Source organism: Gymnoscopelus braueri (genome assembly GCF_963280865.1).
Source record: "Gymnoscopelus braueri genome assembly, chromosome: 14".
NCBI lineage: Eukaryota > Metazoa > Chordata > Actinopteri > Myctophiformes > Myctophidae > Gymnoscopelus > Gymnoscopelus braueri.
Window position 1 is genome coordinate 32602841 of NC_137619.1, and position 25899 is coordinate 32628739.

Here is a 25899-nt window from a genome sequence, read left to right on the forward strand (position 1 = left end):
AGTTCCAACTGAATAAAGTAATCTGGTGTGTAATTTAGCGATGGTAAATCAGTTCGTAGGTATCCCATTTTGAATGTTTGAGGAGCAAGAACAAAATGTACAGCAGATCAATATGTCTTAAAAAATAAATAACTACTGTAATGTGTATTAGCGTGCAATCTTATGTAAATGTAACTATAAAGTCTTTCCTGCAGTTCAGAAAAAAAATTATACCATACTTTCTATGTATTTAGCCCTTTCTACACTTGCAAATTGAGTGTCAGGATTACCAGTGTCGGTTGCCTGGTGTTGTTTGATGCAGCAGAAAACTTTGATTGTGTATTACAAAGCAGGTTTAAAAGTGGACTGCTGAGTTAAGTTAATAATACCAAACCCCTCTGTAGTGGATGTGATACCAGTAGCTAACAGTAGCGATATATTCCTGAAAAACAAACAAGAATGAATTCATAACTATACAGGGCATTTTGCAGAGTGAGGAAATGTATGAGTGAGAAGGGAACTCTTCACAAACTTATTCACAGAGAAATGTCAATATTCTTTACCTTTTAGTTGGAAATTCAATAAAACACGTTTTAAATAAGTAATCATAGAAAATATTCTGCCTTAGTAGTAATCAAAACAGCAGCAAATTCAAGAAACCCCGGTATGGAAAATATTTGACATACAGTAGTGTATGCTGTTAAAAAAAGCCCACCATCGTCGGCCCATAAGACTCATTTTGCATCCTGGAGGACGGCACCTGTTTCAAGAGAAGGGACCCAAACAAAATAATATTTCTTTTCTCAATTCCGTCAATGTGCTGATAGCTTGCTGAAAGACGAAGAGGACAAACAGTACTGCAGCTCCGCGAGTACTCCTGAAAGTCATGTGTCAGTAGCTAACAGAGCAAAACCGAAAGGGAGAGACGGAACAGGACAGGATGACTGGAGGGAAAAAAAATGATAGATGGTGCACAGTGATGGGGCACAGAAACAGAAAGAGAGATAAAAAGGCAGGGGAGGCAGACATAGATAGACAGAAACACAGCGGGAGATGAAGAGGAAGAAATGAGAAAAGATGAGTGTGTGACTTGCTGCTGTCATGTACTGTAGCGTGTTTCAGTCTTTTATGCGTGTTCCTCTCTATATTCAAGCATTTGTGCTTTGCAGGGGTTGGGCTGATGTCCATTCAGTACTGTACGTAGCTTCCCAGAGAAAGGGCCTTCTGCTTGGCGCTTCCTCTTGTTGCCAAGCGGTATTCTCTAAGGGGGAGAGACCAAAAGTGTGTTGCATTGGCAAATGCAATCGAAAACCATAAATAAAAAAGTATGCAGGTGCATTTACCCAGTAAATAAATAACATCCGTCTTCACACATCTTAAATATACTGTATATAAAAACATCTCCCAAATCTCACCTAGTTTTACATCGGCGCAAGTTGATCCGCTCTGGCAAATATTCCAGAGACTGAAGGTTTGGCAAACTCTAGAACCTTCATAAGCAAATAATGTATTAGTTTTTTTCCGACTGGCTTCGAAAAGGAGTCTCAGCTCAGAATTCTTATTAAATGGTTCCACTGGTTTCTGTGGTTATCCATCCTCATGGCTCGTGGATTCCTCTCTCCATTTTGAGGGAAATATAATGTGCCCAATAGTAGGCCATTACCAAAACAATATATTTATATCTTTTTTGTATCTCAGAGAAACCAACGTTTCCAGCGAGCATGTCTTTTGGTCTCCGTCTTGGCCTTGCGTTTAGGGGTAGAAGTGAACACCTCATTGGAATAAGGCAGAGCAGGGCACTGTGGGCTGTCCAAGGGGCACAGTCTCTTCATTAGGGGATGCAGCTGGTCTTCTTGAAGTTTGAAGTCCAGCTCCACACTGTAACACAAACAGAAGAAATCACATGTCAGTGTATGTACTGTATAGCAGCGATTCCCATTATGTGGGCGTGTGGGTGAGTTTGCGTATGTCTCTCCACATGCACATGATGTATGACCAGTACCTATACATCCTTGCAACAGTCCAAAAACATGAATTTGCACAATCTGGTATGACGGTTTGATCCCAGCAAAGTTAAGTAAGGTTGATGATATTTTACTTGAACGACTATAACATTTTTGACCTTGCAATTTTCGCTTGTTGACAATCCAGAGAGGACCAGATGGAGTTTGGCAGCAGCATGGACAAAGCCAATTTATACTTATTTTGCTCGCCAAAACTAACAGATTTTCAAGCTACTGCATGCACGCATAGCATCACGATGCATCATGTTGTTGGCATGAAAATCAGACACTGTCATGCAACAAAGTATTAAACTTACCACTGCACTGGCAGCACATTATTGGTTGTCACCCATATATTTAATCCGTTCCGGAGACACCTCAGAATACCTTTGCATCATCTCTTTTTGTATGCATGCCTTTGCAGGGCTTTCCCTGTGCAGATTATATTTGGATGAAAATAACATTGAAATATTGCCCCTAACATCAGACTTTCCTCATCTGCAGATGTAATCCCTGCCTGGTCATCATCTGATTCTCTTCCGGCCCCACGGCTGAACTCTGTCTGCTTTAATCTCCACAGACTGGGAGAAACGCAGGGCTTAATCCAAACCAAATTAAACCAGTGAGTATTCAACAATGGTATAAATGCACTATTATAAGATTATAAAATAAGATAAGCCTTTATTGATCCCCAGAGAGAAATTCAGGTGTCATAGCCGAGTAAAACAGGTGCAGGGAAGTGTACTTTTACAAGTGGAAGCGAAGAACTAAACCAAAGATAAATAAGATAAATTAGATTTTGGTACCAGTAGGGACGGGTATTGAAATTAGGCATTGAAATGAAAATTTCTGGGATACCAACGGCTCTCGTTGCGAGGCATTGTGAGCTTGTAGATTGGCTATTTTCAAAATATTATATATGCCTCTTTCTTATATTATTTGACAATTTGGCCAATGTTTGACCAGTTTTTATAGTATTGTTTGTCAATTAATTTTGATGCTGTAATGGTAATTTTTTAGGTATTAAAAAGGTCTTAAAAGTCCTTAACTCTTTGACTGCGGACGACGCGATAACGCGTCAAGTGCTACTTTGTCCAGTTGGCCGTCGACGCGTTCGACGCGCGTTCATTGTTTAATCTCTGATTGCGCTATGCTGCTTAATATTCAATGTTATTCTCGAGTTCCACTTACTTCACGGACATCTGCATCCGGTTTCATGACCTGGATTCCGTTTCCGGTTTTTGATTTTTTTCCCCAGTCATTTTCGTCCAAAATAGGTAAATAAACGGGTTTTCACACGGTATAACGGACAAACGGACAGGTTCTCTTCTATAATCTATGGTCTGGGTGACGATCAGTCATCGCCGTCGTGTATCACATCGTAATTTTGGCCGATCAAAACAATCTGGGACGACGTCACATCCGTTTATGTTTTTCAAGAAGGGTGAGAGAGACCCAACGACCTGATCAAGTTGTCATGTGCTGCTCTCTAGTGGCGGATTTGTGCTGGGTCTTTAAATTATGTGTCCTTAAATTATTTTCATGAGAAAAATTCAAAATATAAAAATAAAAAAAACACGAAAATTGCTGGCACTGGGGGAGTACTTTATGAAAATACTCTGGCAGTCAAAGAGTTAAATTGTCACCCCCCCAAAATCACATGGGGGTCCCGACCGACAGGTTCAGAATTATAAATAATTATAGTCTTTTATTGCAATTGATTCAGAATGCGCTTATTATTTATTTATCCTAGGGATGGGGTGGGTTAATAAATATGATATAATTAAATAATTTGTTTTAGGTATTAAAAAGGTCTTAAAAGTCCTTAAATTGTCACTTCACTGTCACCCACATGACCCACATGACTGACAGGTTGAGAATTATAAATAATTAATACATATTTAATGTATCTTTTATTGCAATTCATTCAGTCTGCTCTTATTATTTATCTATCCTAGGGATGGGGTGGGTTAATAAATATGAAAAATACGTAAAAGAGAATGTATCATGTGCTACCCGTCTACCAAATATGATACACATAATTGAAAATTGTTCCCTTAACTATTCAAATTGATTTGAAGCAGCCAAGTCAACAAAACCCACTTGACACTAAAAAATGTCATTTTTCATTTTCATTTTACAGTATTTGACCAAGCTAATTAGGCACCGATAAGGTTCAACTGATCAAATGATTTTGGTGAAGTGTGGTGATTACAGTAGCACATCTTCTAATGCTGTATGTCTCACTTACACAGTGTGCCACTCAAACTCCAGAGGACAGACGGAGAAGAAGGGGAGACATGGGAACTGCCAATCCAGGGGTCACAGCTGTCAATGTCACCCGAGTAACCCCCCCCCCCCTGGCCGTGTCTGCAAGTTGACACATGGGACGTACAAAGCTTTGGCCCTGCATCAACCACCCTGATGGGCAGTCCAATTAGAGCACTGAACGATATGCTGTGCTCAATGTGACAGTATGAATCCTGGGAGCTGTCCTTGCTCTTAAGATAAGTGTCAGTTAAGAATTGCACTCTATTAAAGCCTTCAGGAGAGACGATGGAGGCCAGGACAGAGGATGTGGGAAAGCAAGGACTTCCATTCAATCGATGTGTGAGATCAAATGAACAGAAGCCTGACAACATGGCTGGGATCCTGACGGGAATTAACCTTTTTGTTATCAATATGGCCTGTTCTGTATGCTACAACATCATTATCAATCAGGTGGGATTGTGCAGTACAAACAATCTTCTGTACAGTATGTGTAGCAGAGTGGCTGAGAGCCTCTCTGCCTGATGCACAAAATCCTAATACCTCCCCTGGCCAAGGGGGAATTCCCCTTCAGGCTAGTGGATAAGATGTTGGCTTTCCACGCTGGAGACCTGGGTTCGAATCCCGGGCGTTATGCAGGCATTCCACCAAAAGAAGAGAATCAATTGAACATAGTACATTTAAAGGAGTTTCTCAATATTTGTATTATTATTGTAGCAGAGTAAGCCCAGAAGTCTAAAATCAGCCTTGGCCAAAGGGGAATTATCCTTTGGCAAAGCAGTAGATGTGTGGGTTCCCACGCGTGATAGGTGGGTTAGAAATCCACGTGGCACCATGCACACAACCAAATCATGTTGAAAGGAAATTGTAAAAATAACGTGGAACCATTGAGTCCTCCACAATCTATGGTCTCTTGAGACAGACGGCTGGCTCACACAATTTTCAAATGCTTCCGCCTAACAGTCTGTAGCACACATCGGAAGCACTGAAAATCCAATGAAAATAAAGTAGATGTCCCCTCCACACACACGTCCGTTTCACCTTTGCAGACATGTAAATAAGTCCTACTGGAAATCAAATTAGTCAAAGCCGATTTAGCTGGCTGCTTGGCAGAAATGGAAATTCAAAAATATATTTTAAAGATCTTTTCAAATGTATTTTCGTGAACGGAAATGACAAACAGATGACAGCTTCCTGTGCAGAACTTTTACGAGGTGGAATTATACTCAAGATTGTGGATAGTCTCTCAAGCAATCCAGATAACACTTCCACAATCTTCGAATGCTACAGAGAGTATAATTCCACCTCGTAAAAGTTCTGCATAGGGTTGTTTTTAGCCAGTTCCTCTTTGTTAGTAGGTATCTTTGTAAGCAAATAATTTCAAGGTGCTCCGATTCATAAACCACACGCCACAGAGCAGAGCAGAATCGCAGCACAGCACAGTTTTCCACAGAATGGTACCGGCACTTATTAAGCAATTAATCACTTGGCAGATCGCTGCAATTACTGTACACTGAGGACAATATTGGTTCAGCAGGGTGCCAGTGGCAGCGCTGTGTGATGCCAGTGGCCCCAGGGAGTAGATGCATGCGTGGGCAAACAAAAAACCCCAGATCTAAGATCATCTCTCCACTCAAACAGACTGAGACGGCTGGAGACGCAGAGGCTTTTCTAGGGCACTGGGTAAAGCAGATTAATCATCTCTTTAGCTATGCTCTGTAAGGAGCCGTTACTGTGATCAGTGACATACAGATTGTTTGCCTGTGGTCCTTGCGGGATGAGCACTATTCACTGATGGTTGCTCATGAGAAGGGGTTCGCTAGCTTGCGAGTCACCACTCTTGCGTGGCAAGCTCAGTTCTCTCAACATTGTCTACCTGTTCTCTCAACAATGTGCACCTGCCCTGCGCTATTCGTCGTCACTCACTCCATTATTGGCTCTGCTCAACATCAAATCATTCCCCGAGATGTCTCCCTTCAGCCATTCACAGCTCAAAACCTTCACTTAACAAGACGAGTTGCTGAGGTCCAACGTGTAAAACTTCAGATGTACATGACTGGATTTATAGGTTAAAAATCACTAGAGAGTGACAGTTATTTTCATTGCTGGCAGCTGCTGAAGCCATACCTTCCCATAGGCTGTTGACATCACATACATCAGACACAAATGTCAATGTCCTGGCCTGTTACATGGCTATCTGCCATGTAAAAACCGTCAAGTTAATGAGAAATGAGCAGAGGCTGATTTCTTTACAGTTATTCACCAAAAATAATAACACCTTATCCATCTCTGCACGGGGTGCAAGAGCTAATTAGCTCTTTGCATCTCATTATATCATGTTTTTTTATAACCCAATTGTTCTTCAAATTCATTGTCGGCGCCAAATTGGAAACACTCCACAACAACAACAACAAAGAGACACACATGTTTCACCAGCTTATTACGCTTTGATCCAATTCTTCACTTCAATAGAAAATGTCACAGCATGATAAGCACATCAGCTTTTATTGTGCTTTTTGTTCTGGCCTTCATCCTGTGCTGCAGGTTGGCTTGGAATACTGCATGCTGTCTGCTAGCGATGCTCTTGCAAATCCTGTTTGAACTCTGCATGTTTATAAGCGTGGTGGTGGTGAAATATGAGTAGCCGAGGCTGCACACCCAAGTGAACTCCACAGTAAATAATCTCTCTCCGCGGTGGACATTTTCTCCCGTTTCCTTTGAGGGAGCTTTTTTTTATGTGGCCTGTCGTTTTAGACTATGTACTCTACCCTACCCTAATAGCATGTGATGTGAAAAGGTATAGGGCATTTTCCCTGTACTTTCATCCTCTCAATCTATCTCTCCCTGCCTCTCTCTCTCTCTCCCTGCCTCTCTCTCTCTCCCTCCTATATTTGTGCCCTGTTTGTAGCAGTGATGTATGAGATACAGTATACAAGGGGGTGGGGTGGGGGAATGTCAGTGGAGAGCCGAGTTCTGGGTAGGGTCCATAGATTGACTACCTTATCTCAGCAGTGGCTGAAGGCCTGGATTTATTGGACATATTGGAGCTGTCGTGCCACTCCAAAATTAAAGGCCCCGTCTCTCAGTGGCTGCTAATCTTGGGTTGTGGTTGCAATGTGCAGTTACTGTGTCCAAGTTTGAGGAATAATTGGCTTTTTGCTCCCGACTCCCTCTGTTCTTGGCTCGTGTTTAATTTGGCACACCATACTTAGGCCAGCTCTTTTTTTTCTTCTTCTTCTTCTTGATTTGAAGGCAGAATTTGATACAATTGATACCATAGAATCCTCATTAATTGCCCCAAGAGCGTGTTATAGAATGTGTTCTAAACTGGTTCTGAACATACATCACAGGAAGGATATTTGTCAGAGAAATATGATATAACGTTAGGTGTTGCTCAAGGGAGCTGCCTTGGGTCTTTGCTGTTCTTCTCACCGTACAGTATGCTTCTGCTACAGCAGGTGTTCTCATTAGAGCAGTGGTCCTTGAGAGGACCCCACTGAATTAATATAGTATCAAAAGTCAGTTTAACCACGTTAATTAACGACAAGCTCAACAACATGTCTCATTGCAAAACGTTGTGAGCTCGTAGATCTGCTATATTCAAAGAATCTTGAAAAATCTGAAAATGTTTGAAACATTTTTAAACAGCTTGTATGGTGGTCCCTGGCACAACACATTTTAAGATGGGTCTGCGGCCAAATACATAATGAATATGGGGGTCATTGACATGAAAAAGAGAAACACTGCATTAGAGAACATAATGTTAGCTTCCATACCCAGGCTGATGATACACAATATCTGTTGTACTAAATTATGCAGAAGCTCCCTGACTGTCTGTCTGAAATCAATAAATGGATGAGTAACTAGAACAATTTGCTCCTCGGAGCACAGGTCTCCACCAGGGTAGGGAGCTTATTGTGGGCCAGCAATGTTTCATGGCAACTGGACGCTGCGTACATGATTTGAGGCATTTCGTTCAAAACTGGCCACTCCTGCAAACTTTGGAAGCCAATCTAAGTCAAACAGGATGGAATATGAAAAAGATCACATGACTATAGAGATAATGTGTACCGATAGGCGTGATGTTTGGACAAAATCTGTAGGAGTAATATATTAAAACTAGAAAAAGTGCTCCTCGGAGCACAGGTCTCCGCCAGGTCAGGTAGGTTATTTTGGCCTCCTAGTGGCGCTATAATAGGCCAATGTGAAAAGGGTGCCATTTATTCCTAGGCCGTGCATGGCAATCGGACACTGCATGATTTGAAGCATTTTGTTCGAAACATATGTTTTGCTAAATTTGACCTGCTGGTGGCGCTATAACAGGCCAATGTTAAAAGGGTGGCATTTGTTCGTCAACGTAGTGCAAATGTGCATTCAAAGTTTCACCGCAATCGGACGCTGCGTTCATGATTTGCTGCATTTTGTTCAAAACGGGCCACTTCTGCAAACATGACAATGTCAATGTTAGCCAATCAGGATGGAATATGAAAAATCAAACAGATCCGTCTTGATCACGTGACTATAGAGATCATGTGTACCGATTTGCGTGAAATTTGGATAACATTTCAAGGCTTAATATCAAAAAATGTGTTTTACATAAGTCTGCCTCCTGGTGGCGCTATAAAAAGCAAATGTGAAAAAGGCAGGGCAAAGGTTTTTCCTTGGCCTCTAGACAGTGTGCATACAAAGTTTTACACCGATTGGTGCAGTTATAGGTAAAAACACGAATCGGCCTGTTACAGCGCCACCATGAGGCTGATTTGAACATTTTCAAATGGCATTTCTTCCTCGGCCTAATGGGAATGTGTGTGCAAAATGTCACAGAAATTGCATGCTGTGTTCATGATTTGAGGCATTTTGTTCGAAACGGAGTACTCCTGCAAACTTTGAAAGCCAATTTTTGCCAATCAGGATGGAATATGAAGAATCTGAAATTAGCCGTTTCTTTTAATGACTATAGAGATACTGTGTACCGATTTGCGGGATTTTTGGCCAAAATCTGTAGGAGTACTGTCCAAAAATGTGTTTTGCAAAAAGCGGCCTCCTGGTGGCGCTATAACAGGCCCAGGTGAAAAATTTGGGACAGAGGTTCTGCTCTGGCATCAAGGGAGTGTGTGTGCACAGTTTCTCTGCGATCAAGCCAACGGTGCCGGAGATTAGCTGTACACAAAATGACAGAATGACGGACACACGGACGGACACACGGACACACACACGGACGGACGGACGGACGGACAGGGGCGAAAACATACTCTCTCGCCATGCCTTTCGGCCTGGCGGAGACAAAAAGTGTTTTGCTAAAATCGGCCTCCTGGTGGCGCTATGACAGGCCGATGTGAAAAACATGGGGTAGAGTTTCTTCCTTGGCATCCAGGGAATGTGCGTGCAAAATTTTACAGATGGACAGGTGCGAAAACATAGTCTTGGCAACGCGTTCGGCCTGATGGAGACAATAACTTAAACATTTTAAATGAGCATAATAGAAATCTTCTCAGTCGGCCCCAAAGGAAAAACGGATGAGCTCTTTAAAAACAAACCAAAAAAGTGGCAACCTGACTCTCTTATTCAAACCAAAGTGACAAGCCCAGGTGTTAAATGTCCTATAAAATTATAAACAAAGTGAGCAAAACAGCATTATTTCATCTCAGAAGTACGACTTTTTATTGAATGTCTGCTTTACTTTTTTAGCCTTGATTTATATTTTATTTTAATTTGTTTTCTTTTTTGAATGCTAAGCACTGTTGTTTTGTCTGAAAAGGACCATGCAAATAAAGTTCATTATTATTATTATAATTATCATTATTAATAAAGTTGCACACAGAGTGGTGTGTCCGGCAAAGTGGGTAATGATCCCATACTGTGGTATTAGCAAAGGGGTCACTTTGTGTGTGAAATATGTGCACAAGACCTAGAAAATATATAAGTATTATTTCAACACTTTTTCCTTTTTTGGTGGGGGGGGGGGGTTCTTGTAATACAACGCTCAATCTTAAGTTTGCAGAAGCATACTAAATACAACTATTTGCAGAGTTTTTCTTATATTTACAACTCTCACACTGGCAGAGACAGATAGCGCTGTGATAGATTGCCATATTGCTTGCCAAACACAGCTCCGCTCTATTCAAGGACAGTTAGAAATCTGTCGGAGGCACGCAATTCGGAAAAGATGAGTCGAAATAAACAACTATTTGATGATAGGAAGGAAGCACAGATGAAATGATAATCTTCCACTTTGTTTACACTCTATGGAGAATAATTTGCAAACTCATTGCCAAAGTTATTACCATCCCACATGGATTGGTTTTGGGGCTGATGATTTTAAGGCACACTAAATCTTTTCAGATCTCACGCAGTGAGGTTCAGAGCTTCATTGACATGCAGAGGAGGTGTACCTCTGTCTCATAAAGATGAGATCAGTGAAATAAACTATGCGGAAATCTGTTTCTTCCGGTGCCTGGTCAGTGTTAGTATTGCTGCATTTTGGAATGTGTGTGTGTCGTCGGTTTGGTTTGATGATGCAAACTAAATGAGACCAGTCAGTGTCTTCATGCAACCCAGTCTCCAGACTGCTTCATGACATGATACAGAAATCACAAAACGTGCCCTGAATCCTGTGACTGTCTGCCACTCAGCTCTGCACATTTATTTTGGACACGCATACACCACAAGAACTAAACTGAATGACTGAGCTGAAAACTTACCTCAAATTATCCCTAAACAGTATACAGTACCAAACAAATCAATCCAAAGGCCTGTTCAACCAATAGGCACGTCAATAGACACATCGACACAGCTGAGACACAAAAAGGGCTTGGAAGTCATTAATATAAATGCTAAAGTAATCTATAATACGAAAAGAGAGAGAGAGAAAATAAACCGGTCAAACTCTGTCATGGCAGAGCAGAGGTTTTCTCTAAGTGATTTATCCAGGTTTAAATCTGCCATCACCCACACCACAAGCCTGTTTAAATTCATGTTTCGACCTTCAAACATCAAGCGTTCATTTCAATTCATGTCTCACCAGTCAACGTTAAGCTTGTTTCAATTCATGTTTCACCAGTCAAACATTAAGCGTGTTTTAATTCATGCTTCATCACCTAGCCTCTGGAGCCAGACTGTTGACTCGCACAATTTTCAAATGCTTCCATCATACAGTATGTGCAATGGAAGGACTGAGAATGATTCTGGAGTAAAGCGGATGACCAATCATCAAATGCCAGTTCTAACTTCTGCTAACCCAAACACATTATGAAGTTTAAAGAATGAATCAGCAAGCAGTACAGACAATACTAGGGATGATCAGTATCACGCAAGAATGGGAGTCCAGCAACAGTGAGTTGGTCGCGACTATTGACAGCTAGCTTCCGAGTCCTAATCTCACGTTGCCAGATGCCTTACTGGTATTGTCTGGGGACATCTAAATAGAAGGTAGGTTGCTGGAACAGTGGTGAAAACAGGTGCTAACAAACGTACACCATTTGTAAACCAATCATGTCACTGCCCCAATATGACAACGCATTCCTACAACCGTGCCGTCAAACGGGTGACGACTTGGGACGGATTTGACCATACTGCAACGTTTAACGTGAATGCAACTCGAACTGCACCGAGTCAACTGAAGCGGACTTCGCAATGTTCGGCACGGCCACTCGCTCACCTGCACCTCACTCAGGGGTGCCTCTCGTGGCACAAGTCTGCTTCTTTTTAGTAGAGTTGTCTCTCTATGTCTTGGGTTTGAGAACGGCACTTCCGCATTCCAGTGTGGGCTGGGATTATCAGGACCTTGTAAAATGACGTGACTGGGGTAGCCAGTCACGTCAAATGTTTCTGTTTGGTCAGATGTTGTCCCATGCCGTCACTATAGCACAGCTTGAGAGTTTTGTGGGGACTGCGGATGTAAATTAGCATCTTTGCTAAATCCGTGTAAATGTATTTACATTACATTGATATGTATTGTTTATTAATGTATTGTGTCCCAAAGTAAGACTTTGGATTGGTTCTGCAATGCGGTTTCTTTTAACTCAATTGTTTCCACCCAGTTTTAGCAACAAAAGCTGGGAGATTGTCTGCAGTCTCTAGTTGAACGAAGCATTCAGAGAGTGTCTTGCTATTCTACCAGAGTGCCAACAAAGATAATATATGACTTAATAGGATGGGACATAACCTGTCTCTATGAGACATGAAAACCAAATATATTTTAGAAAGTTTTTCCATTAAATGATCAGATCCCGGAATTACTGTGCAATACCCAGTGCTCAATGATGAGGTTCATTTATGCTCTCGCTCTCTCCCCTCGCCCCCGCCCCCCCCCATGGATGTTTTTCAACAGTTGTCTATTTTCATTGAACCCAAGGTAAAAGAGAGATGGCTCAGGAGCAGTGACAAGTGACACAAGGTCACAGTTTGAGTGGATTTCCCACCTGCTGCAACATCATTTATACAGCTCTCTGTGGACAGAAAGCACCGGAACATCAAAGCGCATTCCACCCACTGAGACTATCGTTTATATTTAGTCAAGAAATAAACGTTTTTTGTCAAAATGGCATTTGAGGAAAATTACCTAAAGCTGATTAGTTAAAGCTGATTTGGATGCATCGTTCCCTTTTTGTTTCTAGTCAATTTGAAATGTTTAGTTTTTTGTTTAGATTTTTTGTTTCTTCTTCTTTTATGATTCCCTGTCCCCAGCTGCTCTAAGATGAGCCTGATTGTATTTCTCTTACTGACTAATTCCCTTCCTCTGGCTGTGGATGATTACTTATTCCCCCTGGCTGTCACAGGTCCTACTTTGCTTTACTGGAGATATTTTTATTTACTGATTTAATCAATCTCTGCAACAACACGTTGCAATGTAAAACACACAATCTGCAGTGTGCAGATGTGCCTGCGCTCGATTTGCTCAGCAGGTTCGTTATTCCAATTGTAATTTATTTGTATTTATATTTGTTGTTTTTTACAGCAGCAATTAGCAAGTTAATTTAGTTTTAACATCATCCCAGTACACAAGGACTCAGTGAACCTATCACGCCTTTGGTTAAAGCAATACATGCTGTGTGTGTGTGTGTGTGTGTGTGTGTGTGTGTGTGTGTGTGTGTGTGTGTGTGTGTGTGTGTGTGTGTGTGTGTGTGTGTGTGTGAGAGAGAGATATAGACACCATGTAGCCATAGTGTACACTTAACCCCTCATTCTGATAAAGAGCGATTCTTTGAGACACTTTGAGGTATTTGGGGGTGTGCCCATCATTGTCTTGTAGGTGCAAACAAAACAGCATTGAGTTTGTGAGATGGATCGTACACAGTCTAGCACAGAATTCTGGCTAAGTACTGTAGTGCAGGGACCTGCAACATGAAAAATGAAGACGAGACATCCAAATATTAATTTACCACGCACCAGAGCCAAGAAAAGGAGTCAAAACCACACAAGAAGCACCTTTGTGCACTCACGTGACGTTGATTCCCTTCCCCCATTCTCATATGCAGTACAAGGGCATGACATCATCCCAGTACACAAGGACTAAAAGAATGCGAGTGAGCGATCGATCAAGTAAAAGTGATTAAAAGGCACTCCACTTGGGGGCACGGTGGCGCAGTCGGTAGCGCTGTCGCCTCACAGCTAGAAGGTCCTAGGTTCGATTCCTGCAGGGGACGCTGTGGGCGCTGGGGGCGTGTTCTCTCCTCCGCGTCATCAGTGCCCATACCCTAGGTGGGGTTGGCGAAAGGGCCTTTCTGTGTGGAGTTTGCATGTTCTCCCCGTGTCTCCTGGGGTAGTTAATACCCTCACAAAAACATGCAGTAATCCTGGTCACTATACTGCCTCCCCCTGGCCAGCCGGGGCGCCTGATGGAGGGGAAAGGAACTGGTTGGAATAACGTGTTCCTTCCACGCGCTACGTCCAACCAGGGAAACTCTCCCCTGTCTGGTGACAAGAAGGTCAGTTGGCTCTCATGCATTGAAGGAGGCATGAGCTCGGCCCTGGCCTCCCTAGGTTGGCAGAGGGAAGGTAGTGCCCAGGATTACATAGACAATTGGCACTGGGTGTAAAAAATAGGGTTACAAAATCGTGGGATAAAAATGTAAGTAAAAAAAAAGGCACTCCAAAGCTTTATAAACAGTTGAAGTAAATTGGCTGTTCAGATGTTCAGTGGCTTCTCTAGGGGCACCCTCATTTTGGTCTTGACGCACTTCATATGGATATTTCCGGACTGTTCAAACGGTATAGCCAAGTGAGACCCTCATCTGCGTTGTTTTTACTGAAGGAAAGAGCTACTGCATGTCTCACATATTTAAGGGAGACCTGTCTATGCATACTGTCTGTTTGTGCATGCATGAGTATAGAGGAAATATCTATAAAAGGAGGCCACTGTGTGCCCACGTTGTAGCTTAATGAAGTTGACATACTGTAGGCTATTCCTCGCCACTCATTAGTTAGATTCATTAGTTAGTTATATTCATTAGTTGTTTACAACCCTAGTTAATTTGATTGGTTCAGGCTAGTGACAGGTGACGCTACCTATCAGGACATGCACAATTTCGTTGCCGGTCTGCTAGCTCGCTCGCATAATTCGTCATACGTGCCTTGGAGTCGCACGCGGGATAACGGCAGATCTACAAGCACACAATGCATTGCAGACGTGACACGTTGTGGTCATCTATTTCTCATCTATGTCCAGCGCATGGCACCCTCGTACGACAGAGCACAGCCTAAATCAGGCATGAATCTTTCCTAGTTGGCTTGGAGCACAGCGCGGTGGCACTGCACCAAACGCTTCACCGAGTCACAGAGGCAGCCCTTTCGCATTCAGATGATTTATCATGCAGCAAACACGACACCGCATGCAGCGCTCACGGTGAACTGGCATTGGAAAAGGGCCCCCAGTACCTGTATATGATGCACGCGCTGTTTCGACATGTGTCACAGTTTGCGGTGTCCTGTCCCGTTCGGTAGGTGAGCCTGCGGAGAGACAAAAGGTGAGAAATATAGTTGTGATTTCCTTCACCTTTAGATGCGTATTTCAAGGTCTACAGTCTACTCCTTTCATCCCGGAAACAAGTAAAACAACCTGTGTGGAAGTCAATACTGAATCTGTCTCTGACACCAGGAAGCCTTCTAGATATAGCTGAACATTTTCAGCCTGTTGTAATTCCCCTCTGCATTTATTTGATTATTGTAATAGTGGTTGTGATGCAGCAGCCGTGAATTTGGTTAGTCAAGTACACAGACATGCTGATTTACCATAATAGGATTACCATGCTATACTTTGACACGATATACAAATGCACCCCGCGACTTTATCCTACATAGACAGCCAAGAAGCAACTTAACACTGCATAAATCACTGTAATGAAAGATCAATAGTTTTGTTTATGCCGCCGTATGCCTTGTTTTTAATTCTTTGTCCAGCTCAATTTGCTGTAGAAATAATGAGCTTTAGGGACGCAGAAACAGTCAGGGTGGCAAATGATGTCTGTCTCTTTTTATGGCATAAGTGCACAGCCCCAAGGCTCAGTGCAGTATGGAGAGTGTAATTATTTACATTGCAATCCTCCACTTTGGGAGGATTCATGCTTTATAGCCCTCTCCCAGGGCATTGTGGAGGTCTATGACAAAACATTTCAACGGGTATGAAGATATAATTACTTCTGAATAAATCTTCCCCGTTTCCAAGAAGTTCCGCCACGATGCCCCACATTCATTTTGTCCCATACTGCATATGTGTGTTTGTGTGTTACTAGAATAGTGCACAAGCATTAGTGTGGGTTCATGTGCATAATACATGTACAGTAGCATTTGCAGATGTGGGTGATGTTAAGATGAAGTGCAGCCAGGGGTGACTTGATGGGAGACAGGTTGGGGTTGGGCTTTCAACCAGTGCATGTAATTGCTTACTGTCACCAGAGCCCTTCAAACTGATGGATGACAAGTGGAGGGGCTGGACCTCAACAGTTTGCGACACGATACGACACAAGAGGTGACCTCATACACATGTTACACATACTGTATTATATATGCGCGTACATATAATATATACACACACACACACACACACACACACACACATATACACAGAGAGAGAGCAACGCGCCTGCATGTGGATCGAAAATGCTGAGCTCAAGGTTAATGAGTTCAATCCATCCTCCTCTGTTCTGAAATGAAGTTCTTTAATTTTCTTTTTTTCCCCATGCGTGCAAGGACAGTACTCATCCGATAGCATCTGACGCTACACTGCATCCTGGGAATTTCATACGTGATGCCCAAGTTAAAAGGGCCCTCACTGCGGTATTTACAGCGTGCAGGCCAGAATGTACATCAAACACTCACTTTGTACCCGTGCTGACTCAGCACAAAAGAAATTCAAGAGAAATGCTCAGCCACCCAGTATATTGACATCCTGTGAAACTGGTAACCCGTCTGTCACCCAATATGATTTTATGGGATACATGATGGGAAAAAGTCACCCTATGAGCTGTGCCACTAGAAAGTCATTCTATGAGTTGTTCGTATGCTGGCATAGATTCAGCGCTATGTTGTTTGACCGCGTCAGCGGTCCTTGGGATACTGTATGTCCTGCCCTCCCCTCCTCTCATCATCCTGATTCCGCTGGCCCCAGTCCCCCCACCCCCCGTCCTGCAGCTAGCCAACCCCCCCCATCCCATATCACTCCACTCACATCCCATCTACTCGCCTCTGGTTCTGCTACCTGGAAAATGGATATTACTTTGTGTTCTATTGATAACCTGTGAACAACTGCTTGTGTCAGGTGTAGCCGGATTATCTCTTGCATTAGCCCATGTCTACACAACACACACAAAAACATGGCCTGCATGCATACACTCATGCATGCATGCATGCGCAAGCGCACACACACACACACACACACACACACACACACACACACACACACACACACACACACACACACACACACACACACACACACACACACACACACACACACACACACACACACACACACACACACACACACACACACACACACAAACAGAGATATTAAGAGATGATTTTTTTGGTTGATTTGATTGAGTTCATTTTTAGAACATACTGGCTTAAAAAGACTGTCAAGAAGGCAAGAGAAATCTGTGAACTCCTACTCACCGATACTATATGTAGCATATACAGTACCAGCATCAATAGATACAATATAAAAGTTGGGTCTCTATAACCCCACATACATTCACACACATTCCACATTAAAGGTAGGGTAAGTGATATTTTTTAATTAAAATAAGTTAAATAGCCGTATATTCTGATAGTACTCATTTATATAGAGTGTTTGTTCAGTAACAGGAGTCTCCCCGTCTCTCTAGCTCTTTAATAAACAGAAAGTACATTTTCTGCTCGGGATACCAATTTTATCCAATCAGGAGAGAGAACTCACTTACACAAGTTATGACACAAAGGAATGACAAAATTGGAACTGGATCACTATACAATTGAAGCTGATACCCGATTGGCTGCAAATTTATTTTCTGTTTATCAAAGAGCCGGAGAGACAGGGAGACCATAGCAATGATTCACACTGTAGTGCTTTAACCTTTGAACAAAAAAACGTAATGACCAAATAATATCACTTACCCTACCTTTAGAATATGGGCCTTTGTTATCAAGATCGGTGTGCAAGCTTGACTGAATAATATCTTCAAATGGAACTTTAATCATGACAGATTTTTGGCAGATATATTGTTGCCATCAAAAATGTCCACCACTCGAGCTAATGTAAAGACAAATAACTTGAAACACTGAGTCATACTGTAATCCTGCATAAAAGCTTTTAAGACAAAATTGAATTAGGCTATGCTTTACAGCTTATTAAAAAACTGCACTCAAAGTGACACTTAACTTTAAAATAGACAATGCATTTTTAAAGAAAGCATTTTCTTTTCACAGGTTAACAATGAAAAACTAATGCTGTCCAAATTAAGCCAGTATCAACATAATATCAATGCCATGGAGAATTGGAACTGATGAAAACCACATTTCGTGTGATACTTTACAAGAAGTGAATTTTCCCAAAATTTCAAATAAAAAAAATCTATTCTATAATAGTTTAAGTAACCAGTGTACTTGAACCAAGGAAATCAAGTACTCTTTGCCATAACAATGAATTATAATTTAAAACACCAAGATACTACTTTGTAGAGGTTCAAGCCCGAAAGGTTGAGTCCTTATTGAGTTTGTACTTAAAGGTACAAATGTTGAATATGGGTGCGTTTGGATATATAGCACTGAGCGCACTGGCCAATACAAACTAATACGTGAGTGCACTCCCGGTGCGCATATCCGACCGCACCCTATATAATACTAAATAATAATTTCTAAGCCGAGTCCTTCCTACAGAAATCCATCTATACTCACTCAACAAATTTGTCTCAAGAACTACTAATGTTCATCAACGAGATTTTCCACCATTTAGCTTTTTTTGAAAAGCTAAATTGTTTTTTTTTTTATGTCTCCTCCTAAACCGTAGGTCCGATTTCTACCAAAGTGTCTGTGAATCACTGTTGGACCAAGCTTTCCGAAAGACATACAGCTGTGAACAACTGTAAACTCTTATTTAGTTTAGTTTTATTCTATTTAGTTGTTGATATTGACCAATGAACTTCAAAAGGGTATGACTCAGCACTTAAATAGATGAAAGTCAACAACCGCTGAAGGTCTAGACTAGACCAGTCGCAGATTTCAACTTGTGTGTCGGCTTGAAGCCCTGAATCGCTACTTTGCGGCTAAAAATAAATATATATTTTTTGTCAGTCCATCAGTTTGTGTGCTAAAAGCAATGTTTTCACCTGCACCATGCTTTCAAAAAATCCCCAGTGAGATAGCAAAGCTTTTAGTAGCTTTTTGGCCCATCTCAGAATGTGGGTCTAAGGTTTTTAAGGTAGGCTTTTTAAGTGGCCAAGCAGAACTTGAGAAGGTAGGCCTTATAGCCTCTGACTGTACTTCTCTATTAATAGCGAGGGAACAGAGCCCAGTGAAGGTACCGCAGAGACCATACTTTTCTAGAGATGAAAGGCAATGCTTTATGATCTGGCACTAATTGAGCGTTTTAAACCGGGTTCCACAAAGGCACAGTGGGGTGCCTTGTTCTCCAGTGGTTATGGTTAAGCTGTAATTTGCTTTCTGTCACTATAACGTTCTATACAGTCTCACTGTGTGTGTGTGTGTGTGTGTGTGTGTGTGTGTGTGTGTGTGTGTGTGTGTGTGTGTGTGTGTGTGTGTGTGTGTGTGTTGGAGCACATGGTTTCTTACACCGACAGTAGTGGTATTCCTGGAACCGCCTGGTTATTGGACATGGCTGGAGAACTTTATGAAGCTTGTTAGCACTTCTGTCTCTGAAAAGGAACATGTGTCTAATGATGTGATATATAAGGAGTCACTGGATAGACACTTGCCTATGCATCGAGCTGATGTGCAGACAGACAGTAATAATTATACTTATGCTCACCCAGACTTGGCATTGCATATGAATGATATGGTCTGTGCCACCAAAGTTTTAAAGTGTACGCACAAAATCGTACTCACCCTCCTCTCTGTGCCTCGCCTTTCTCCAGCTCCTGAATGACTCCTAGCAGAACTTTGATGGTCTCCTGGCTGGAGCTGATGAGGTTCTCCATGGCTTGGAGCTGTGCTTTGATATCCCCATCCCCAGTTAGTATCGGCTGGCTGGCACCCAAGCGTGGGACTCCAGCAGGAAATCCCTTGTCCTCGCTACTCGTTTGTTGGATCTTAGAGGAGGCCGACGCGTGTCGCGCGCGGGACAGCCCCTTGGCCTGCTGCGCGGAGCACTTGGCACTGTGGGGCAAAGTGTACGACTGCTGTCCGTTCAGCTGCGTTGCCTTTTTCCGCTTACAGCGGGCAGAGGGGCTCCCCAGAGACTCCATCTGTGTCAGGGAGTTCCAGGGAGGGCCCGCGCCCTTTGACCCCGTGTCTCGTAAGATCTCCTCGGAGTTAGCTAGGTGGCGCTTGGTGGATGTGCTGGCTCCCGTCTCGTCTTTGGGTAATCCTTTGTGTTTCGTTCTGGTGCCGCAGCCCTGGTGCTCCTGCTCTGCTTTGGCAGGAGGTTTGTTTGGACACGACTCGGGGCCCTTAGAGAGGAGCGAAGAGTCCGGACACGAGGATCCATCCAAACAGTTGGCACCTGGAAGCAGATCTTTGCTGTCATCCGTGTGGTGAAGCAACGCTTTCGTCTGCCCCACTATCTTACCCTTGTGCACAGAGGACTGACCTATGCTTCCGTCATCCTCCACACCTGCCTTTATATCACTTAAAAAACCATTGTTTTGCCCTCTGTAGTCCTCAACCAGGGCAGTGTGTTTAAATGTATGCCCCTTTTTTCTCTCAAAAGGGAAAGTCTTGTATCGCTTGGTGAGGTCCGGCGATGTCTGAACACCGGTGCTCTTGGTCACGTTGGGGATGGAGCGTCTGGCGGGCATGGTCATGTACTTCCTGTGCGTCACTTTACTGGAAATGGAGCGCGAGCGCCTTCCCCGTTGCTCAAGCTGAGCGTCACAGATATCCTTAAAGCGTACCTGTAAGGCCTTGTTCCTCTTCTTCACCTGCTGCTTTCCGGACTCTTGGCCATGCGTATCGAGACTGTGTGACCGGACTGTCTCACAGTCAGATTCATCCGAGTTTGAGAGAACCAAGCATTTGCTGTTGTCCTCCTTGCTCATGATGTTTCCTAGGAAGTGGGAGAAAACAGAGAGAAATTCAGACCTTGGGTGTCATTGAGTAGGAAGGAAACTGTGATTGCCATAGCACGACAGCAGATGGCCTAGTTTGGAGATTATTTAAAAAATGTTTACAGAGGAAATACATATTAAATTCAATTGCATAAGTCAAACACACACACACACACACACACACACACACACACACACACACACACACACACACACACACACACACACACACACACACACACACACACACACACACACACACACACACACACACACACACACACACACACACACACACACACACACTATAGTATGCAGTATATAGTACAGTAAAATGGAGAGATGTGATTAATTGTGCTTGCACTGCTTTGATGTTACAAAATCTTTTTTTGATTATACAAGAAAAGGGTGCAAATATAAGTTTTCCCCTTGCAGAGCTTTCAAAATGAGGGTCATACAATTAAATGGGCAATGGGGCCTTTCTGCCTCAGACATGATGAAACAGATATCCAAGAGATTTGATAACTACTCGTGGTGAAACATAAAAGGCAGCACAAGGAAATGAAACGAAGCCTGGTATTGTTGAGGCGAGGCATCAGTGGGAGCTGGGTAATTATTTTCTTATGACAAGACACTTTGTGATGAATAAACTTTCAATGAATAATGTATTACCACACAGAAATGAGAGACATTTGCGGCTTTGTAGCTCCTATGAATGCATGTTATATCACTCCAAGACACCGTGCACCCTTCAATAAGAATTGCAGAAAATATTCTAAACGAGAGTCTAAAAATCCCACTAGCAGCCCCTAGAGTCCATGCTGTTCCAACATCCAAACTAAAAGTTTTGGCTGAAGGGTGGTGCTACAGGAAAGGTCATGAGGGTCACCAAAATCATCCTCTGATGATGAAGGTACTAAGACGGACGGGCAGGCGGACGGACAGACAGACGGACGGACGGACGGACGGACCAACAGGCTGACAAACAATAATAACTAGACGCGTCGCAATTCAGGGCAATTGCAGAGTGTGGTTGCGCCGACACGAGTCGCGGGTCGCTGCCGCCGGGACTCGAAGAATACACTGGGAGGAATCCAGGGAAAAAGACATTTTGATTTTACGACCTACGGTTCAGGAGTTATAGGCCAAAACGTGAAGGGAGCTGTTATAGCGCCACCATGAGGCCGATTGGTGTATAATTTTGTTTAATAATTTCGCACTAAATCATGAACCTCCCCTGCAAGTCTTGTAACTCTAGCCCTTACGGTTTCTGAGAAAAAAAATACTTGAATGGGCATTTTTTCATTTTCCCATTAAAGTGGATGGGGAAATTTAATGCACTAATAAATCAATATCAATTAAACTATGTAACCAATCTCTTAGCAAAGTACAAGCGCACGATTCCCGGTGAAGCCGGTCATTTTGACATATGGCACGAAATTGGGCAAAAAAAACTGTGGGAGGAGTAGCAGCCCGAAATATAGTTTATCTAGAAACATCAACATATGTTTTTTGAATCAAAAGGTTACATTTTGAGCATTTGTGGCGCCCCCTATGGATCAAAGTGGAAATGCTTTTGGGAATTTGTTGCGTAAACCACCCTTGACATGTGATTCAAATTTGGGATTGACTGGACGTTTTGTTCGTGATTTGTGGGCTTTTTTGTAAAACGGGCCCCTCCCTCTAACTTTGGAAGCCATTTACGGACGAACGGTATGGACTATCAAAATTCTGTTCCGCTCCAGATTATCAAATGGGTCCAGAGATCATGTGTACCGATTTTTGTGAAATTTGGAGAAAATATGTGGGAGGAGGAGCTAAAAGTGTGTTTTGAAGAAAATTCAAAATGGCGGAAAATCTATCCTGACGCAAATGGGCGTGGCCTATATGGGGAGTTTTTAGATTTTTATTCTACGACCTACGGTTCAAGAGTTATAGGCCAAAACGTAAAGGGGGCTGTTATAGCGCCACCATGAGGCCAAATAGCGTGAATATTTTAAAAATAATTTCGGATTTAATCATGAACCTCCCCACCAAATCTGGTAACTCTAGCTCTTACGGTTTCTGAGAAAAAAATACTTGAATTTGAGTTTTTTCACTTTTCCATTAAAGTGGATGGGGAAATTTAATGCACTAATAAATCAATATAAATTAAACTATGTAACCAATCTCTTAGCAAAATACAAGTGCACGATTCCCGGTGAAGCCGGTCATTTTGACATATGGCACTAAATTGGGAAAAATAAACTGTGGGAGGAATAGCAGGCCAAAATAAAGTTTATCTACAAATAAAGTTTATCTATAACAATAGTCTGGTTGCCAACCACACTAATAATCCTAGTGTCTCACTAGCAGGCCTACAAAAGGGATTATTTGTCCACCACTCGCTGTGTTTGACATAGATAAATCTCTGAAAGCAAAAAAAAAGCATAGACTGAATTTAAGATCAATATCTTTAAATGTACTTTGACCAAAAACTTCCCCGACTTCAAAAGTGCACACACATCCATACCAACACAAGTATGGAACAGTTCACAGTATCACTACAGCTTCTATTGTTTCTCTACACTTTGCTGTGATTTTAAGTGCATGTGTACCATTTCACATGCACACGCATGTGTACAAGCTTATGGTATGAGGAATTTCTCATCCTTGGCACTACTCCTCCGCTATCCTCCCTTTGCACCTGAATCAAAATAAGATGTGCAGTTATCATCTCCTCCAAGATATCCCTTCGTCAATATCTCACAAAGATAGCTCTCCTCACACAAACACACACACTATAGCTTCAGATAAGGGCCAATAATAAAATGTTTAGGTGGTATGCTTTGGGACACTAGCCATGGGTTTCACCTTGCAGAATGTCCACTGCCACCTCCTGATAACCCAGCCTGTTGACGAAACAGAATGTTTTAAGACCGCTGGTCTCTTTGTTTCATCTTCCTCCCAATTGTCACTGAAAGAGGGAGTAGTGTCAATTTAGTCCCTACATACAGTCTAATCAGAAGCTTGATGAAAGGGGTCTGAGCTTGATAGTGTTGTCTCTCTAGCCCCATCTCATTATGCAATATAGTGAGCTGCGTCATGGATTTCTGCACGATGCATTCATAAAAAGTCCTTTTGGAATAGAAAGCAGTTGCATTTGTTGTTGTTGGGGGGGGGGGGGGGGGGGGACATCCATAGCCTGGCATGGCCTAGCCTCGGTCCCAGCCTCACTTATCTGCGAAAAGAAGAGCCTGGTCACGACCTAAAGCAGCGAGTGTCTAGGAAGTCCTGAGTGGACAGGATTTCCGTTTCCCCCGGAAACTATATTTTTGACCAATCACAACACTCGTTTCTTTCACGGAGAATGTTAACAGATTTGTAAAGCATCAACGTCATTTCCTTGGGCGGTACTTCCGCCAAATTCAACCATTTCCGGTAGACAACCAACATCCCAGGTCTTGCCCAGCGTGGGCATGGCCAGACTAATATCACTGTGTAGATATTAGTCTGGAATCTCTGTGTGGAACCTGCATTTCCGAGGGGCAAATTAAAAAAATGCCTCTGGTGATAAATCCGCCCCATATTTGCAAACTGGGCCCTGATTGGTCCCTCACAACTTCGGAGGGAGAAAAATCCAATCTCTATTTTTTGCATTGGCAGATTCGTCTGGAACCAGGCTAGGACATCCGCTGTGCAACATCGGCCTCACGTCGCTTTGATTTCAGCATAAGTTGTTTGTCAGACGTGACTCTGTGGCTAAAAAAGGAATTTCCAGCACTTCCAGGCCGATTCACATGGGATCACATTATTTCACACCCAGAAATAACAATCTCATACCACTGGCAGCATAATCGCATCTGCAGGAGACCCGTTTCTGAGCACACGCAATAGTCATAGCCGACACAAGGCTTTTTAAGTAGCTACTGTAGTAACTACTTGGACAAGACCGAGCTGATGTTCCTCCCGGGGAAGGGCTGTCCGCACCGAGACATGGCCATCACCATTGATAATGCTGTGGTGACCTCAACTCGGACTGCAAAGAATCTGGGTGTGACCCTGGACGACCAACTGACGTTCTCGGCAAACATCGCATCAGTGACGAGGTCCTGCAGATTCCTGCTCTACAACATCAGGAGGATTCGCCCCTTCCTCACGGAGAAGGCAGCCCAGGTGCTCATCCAGGCTCTCGTCATCTCCCGCCTGGACTACTGCAACTCCCTCCTTGCTGGTGCTCCGGCATCTGCCATCAAACCCCTGGAGCTTGTTCAGAAAGCTGCGGCTCGTCTGGTGTTCAACCGCCCCAAGTTCTCCCACACAACCATCCTTCTCCGCTCTCTACACTGGCTCCCCGTAGCGGCTCGCATCCAGTTCAAAACCCTGGTGCTAGCCTATAGGGCAGTGAAAGGAACAGCTCCTTCCTACCTCCGGGCTATGGTCGATGCCTACACCCCTGCCCGACCACTTCGGTCTGCCACCTCGGGGCGACTGATTGCCTCGTCACTCAAGGGTCCTTCTGGCCGATCCACACGGTCACGACTCTTTTCTGTTCTGGCCCCACAGTGGTGGAATGAACTTCCCACTGATGTTAGGACAGCAGAGTCACTGCCCATATTTCGCCGCAGGCTGAAAACTCACCTCTTCAGGAAACACTACCCTTCCTCTCTGCCTGACCTACTTGTTGTTAACTAGTTGTACGAACGCTTGTTTTCTATTGCTGTATTGTTTATTGGATTATTGGATTGTTTATTGGATCTTGTTTAGTCGATTCACTTATTTGTTTTAGCTCATGCTCATTTGATTTAGCTATTTTGTCTCATCTGTTTAAGGAAATAGGTAGCTGATATATTGCACTTTTACCTTAGCGCTAGGTATACTCTTGGTTGCTTGTTTTTGCAGATAATGCACTAAAGACTTCTGGTGATTAGTAGTTTTCGTTCCCTACCTATGTTGAATACACTTATTGTAAG

At 43.0% G+C, this 25899-nt stretch overlaps 1 protein-coding gene across 1 annotated transcript; it reads right to left on the minus strand.

Annotated features, from left to right (window-relative positions):
* Positions 1-1673: 1673 nt before the first annotated feature.
* On the minus strand, positions 1674-20938 carry LOC308100599 (inhibitory synaptic factor 2A-like; the record flags this gene model as incomplete). The annotated part of the gene is made up of 3 exons (XM_080449667.1): positions 1674-1857; positions 15126-15197; positions 19788-20938. The coding sequence occupies 3 exons, from the start codon at positions 20936-20938 to the stop codon at positions 1674-1676; spliced, it is 1407 nt and encodes a 468-aa protein (XP_080305793.1).
* Between the last annotated feature and the right edge of the window lie 4961 nt (positions 20939-25899).